Here is a 4,008-nt window from a genome sequence, read left to right as displayed (position 1 = left end):
GGTGTGTTTACACAGGTCAGCACTAATATGGGAGGAGAGGACATTTGTGGATTTTTTTCCTCAACTAGCTCCAGAGAAAAACTTATGTGACATTATTCTGCTTTCCTTTTCTTTCCGATTTACTGTGGCTCAACATGATGTGCTTGATAAGGAGACCTGTAGCACTTGCTATCACTCCATGCAGTTTTCAGTGAGCATGCAGTTTTGTACTGCTCTTGCATTTACAGCTAAAATTTATAACAATTAACTACTCACAATAAGCAACTACATGTGAAGGAGGGAGGAGTTAGGAATAAAAAAATAGCAAATACCTCTTTCACAGAAGCAGATCTGGCTTTACATCCAAACCCTGGAGTCACATCCATTAAGTTACTCTCTAGCATACACACAGATCTTCATACAGAGGATCATCAAAAATAAACTTTATTGTCAAACTTAAAATTCACACATTAAACATACAATCTAGACACAAATAATACTGAAAACATTCTCAAACAATAACCATTTCAGGTATTTTGGATGAGTAGCTAGTTACCATTGTTTTGAATGCTTTTTGGATATTCCTTATACATACACCATCCTGAAATGTCTTCAAATGCTTAGCTGGCCAGCTCTCAGTGATAGTTTTAAATAGGGGAAAATTTATTTCTATAGAAATAACATTATCTAATTATGAATCAGAGACCCATAATTGTAGTGCTTGGGGGAAAAAATATCATAGCCTCTTGAAATACTTAGAAGACATAAATAACTATTGTACATTTAAAAGTTTTAAATATTTAAAGGCCTTTGTTACTATAAAAAGTTACTATGTACATATTAAATGCTGTATAGGAATCCATTTGGAGGGTTGAGCTCTCAGATTTGGCCACTGAAACCGATGAATTTGGTAGGCAGATTGTCCACAGGGTACACTATGGGGCCTGTTTTCATTGTAGGAGGTCCATTCAGCAGCTGCCAGTCACAGCTCCGAGCCAACTCCACTGTAAATATTTTTAGAAGGACTTTTGCAAACTCTTTGCCCACACAGCTCCTCAAGCCCCCACCAAAAGGAATGAAACTGAACCTAGAGGAATCCTCTGGAGATGGAGACATGAAGCGATCTGGGTTAAATTCTTCCTTGTTGGTAAAGAGGTCTGCCACATCATGTGTATCACAGATACTGTAAATAACATTCCAACCTTTAGGGATTTGGTAACCCTATAAAAAAAGAAGAGAAAGGAGATGTGGAGCACCTTGCTGTGTTAAATAATGTGAAGTGACAGAACAGGACACATCAGTGCACCCCACCTCCCCTCCTGGCTTCCTGCAGGTCACTCTGAGGCAGACAGGCTACATGAACACAAAATACTTTGCAGCTGCTCTGAGGAGTCCTGCCCAAACCTTGCTTACATTTAGCTCAAGGGTCTTGAGTGCAATCCGAAATCCTCCGGGAACAGGCGGGCTCAGCCTGAGGGTCTCTTTGATGACACAGCCTGTGTACTTCAGCTGCTCCAAGACCTCCATGTCCAGCTGCTTCTCTTGGTTGGAACTGCACAGTAACCCCTAGAAAGGAAAATGCTGCCATGACATTCATGAGCCACACAGCCAGGGCTCCTGGCACTGCAAAGCAGCTGCCCCTCAGCTACAAGCAGTATTTTCCTGCCACCCCCAAAACAGAGCACCACCTGGATCAAAGGGAGCCCTGTCTGGATATCTGTCCTGGAGGTACCTTCCTCCCACTGCCCCCTCCTGTGAAATGCCTCTGGGGAAGACACAAACCTTGACCTGCAGCTCTTTCCTCACTTTCTGCAGGACTTCATGGTGGAGCCCGAGGAAGGCGATCAGTGACGTGGCAGCACTAGCAGTGGTTTCATGGCCCCCGAACAGCAGCTCTGTGGCAGACTCCTTCAGCTCCTTACACAAAGGATAGAAGAGGCTTAAACCAAGCCTTGAACACAGTACCAGGCCCACTCAACCACTGCAATGCTGTACATCATTCCCAAACTGGAACAGACACCCAGGGGTCTGGATGGAGGTGGTTGGTGGTGCTCATGCTCCCTGTAGACATGTCTCCCCATCCAACAGCCTGACTGCAGCCTCTGCATCCTAGTGCTCAACACTAGCAGGTTTATTTCATGGAGAAAGAGAACATCTCCTGCTCTCCCTTTTGTCCCCACAAGGTAAGTGTGACATTCTTAGGGGGCATGAGGGAAAGAGATTAATCTGGGGGAACCTTACCTGCATGTTGAGCTGCTCGCCGTTACCCTGTGTGTGTTCCATCAGCAGCTGCAGCGCGTCCTTGTAGCCCCCCTCAGGCTCCTTGCGGGCCATCTTGGCACGGATGTTCTCCTCGATCTTGGCATGGATGATGTTGCGTGCCCGCAAGCCCTGACCGAGCAGGAGGGAGAGCAGGTTGGGCCTCAGACAGTACCGCCATCCCGGCCCCCGATTCCCGTGCCCTGGCCGCCTTTCCTGCTGGCCCGCCGTGAGCCTTACCCGGTAGAGCCCACTGAAGGGCACGTCAATGGGCAGGGAGAAGAGGTTGCGGATCATCTCCTCGAAGGCCTCGACCAGCTGCTGCTCGCCGTCGGGGCTGGCCTGGCGGGGCTGGAAGCCCAGCAGGATTCTCATGGCAATGCGAAACATGAGGCGTTTCACCTCGGGGTACACGAGCAGGCAGGGCCCGGCGGCGCCCAGCCACCGCGCCAGGCAGGCGCTCACCTCCTCCTGGATGACGGGCACGTAGTGCTGCAGGGCGTCCCGGGAGAAGGCCCGCATGATCACCTGCCCGAGGGGACGAGGAGCAACGGGACAGAGGCTCAGCCGCCGCCCCGAGGTGCCGCGCCCGCTCCCCGCCCGCCGTCGGCCCGTACCTTTTTGCGGTGCTTGTGCTGCCCGTTGTGGAGGTTGGAGAGGCAGCCCGAGCCCAGGATGGTCCGCACCGAGGCGGGCCACTGCACGGACACGAGCCGGTGCTCGCCCAGCAGGATGTGCCGCACGTTCTCGGCGCCCATCACCCGTACCGTGGGCCGCCCAAAGAGGTGAGTCTTGTAGATGAAGCCGTATTTCCTGCGTTTCATCTGCAGGAATTTCCGCCTCTAGACAGGAGATGAGAAGGGGGAAACGATAAAATAAATTTTAGAAAGCATGAGAGGAAGAGGCAGGGAGGGCAGCTCTTTCCCACCTGGGCACGGGAGCCTGTCAAAGTTGCCGCTCCTCTCCCTCCCCTGCAGCCCGAGGAGCTCTGGCTCCAGAGGGGCGCCTCTCCACTCCCCGCGCCATCGCCTGGCCTTACCTGCAGCACCAGCTGCAGCGTCTCCCCGAAGAAGGGGAGCCCCATTGTGCCGGGGGGCAGCGGGAGCGGGCAGCTGGGGTCGCGGCTGCTCACGCAGTACAGGTCCCAGAGCTTGACGGCAGCCAGAAAGAGTAGCAGGGGCAGCAGAAAGGTGCACAGGGCGCTGGCGACCAGGGCGGAGAAGCCCATGACTGGGGAGCGACTCCCGCCCAGCCCCCCGGGAGCTCCGAGTGCGCGGGCTGGGCTCGCCGCGGGCCGCCTTTTATACCCTTCCCAGGTTGCTGCCCACCCCTACCTTGGTCCGATAAATTAGTTCACCCAAAGTTCATCTTTAATTGCGGATTGCGGCCTGGCTCCTCCCCTCGAAATCTTTAACTATTTGCTTTGCGTAGCGCATCCTACCCGCCGCAGACCGCTGCCGGGGAAGGAAAGGTGCTGTCGGGGGCCGGGCTCGCTGACCCTGCACCGCGCTCGGTGAGTGGGCTGCGGGACGCCGCCGACAGCTGACAGCCGGTGGTCGGCCACCACCGCCTCCTCGTCTCGGATTTATCGCCGATGCTCGTTCGAGACCAGCGGCTGCACCCAGAAATTCCCGCGCCGGCACCCGGCGGCCCGGCTGTCCGGTCCTACCCCGCGGCGCTGCCGCCCGGCGCCGATGCGCTCTGCGGAGCTCCTTCGTCCGCCCGCCTCCGCTGTCGGCTGGGAACGGCGATGTAGCGGCCGGACCCGGG

General features: G+C 54.2%; 1 protein-coding gene across 1 annotated transcript; it reads right to left on the bottom strand.

Moving 5' to 3' along the window:
* Window positions 1-433: 433 nt before the first annotated feature.
* LOC132076231 (cytochrome P450 26A1) lies at window positions 434-3,466 on the bottom strand. Its single transcript, XM_059477203.1, has 7 exons — window positions 3,278-3,466; window positions 2,856-3,080; window positions 2,479-2,766; window positions 2,221-2,370; window positions 1,762-1,896; window positions 1,393-1,545; window positions 434-1,200 (listed from the first exon to the last, which is right to left on the bottom strand). The coding sequence occupies exons 1-7, from the start codon at window positions 3,464-3,466 to the stop codon at window positions 859-861; spliced, it is 1,482 nt and encodes a 493-aa protein (XP_059333186.1). The 3' UTR covers window positions 434-858.
* Between the last annotated feature and the right edge of the window lie 542 nt (window positions 3,467-4,008).

The sequence above is a fragment of the Ammospiza nelsoni genome, chromosome 8 (assembly GCF_027579445.1).
Source record: "Ammospiza nelsoni isolate bAmmNel1 chromosome 8, bAmmNel1.pri, whole genome shotgun sequence".
Lineage (NCBI taxonomy): Eukaryota > Metazoa > Chordata > Aves > Passeriformes > Passerellidae > Ammospiza > Ammospiza nelsoni.
The sequence above is the reverse complement of the archived record's forward strand: the minus strand, read 5'-3'. Positions and strand labels throughout refer to the sequence as shown.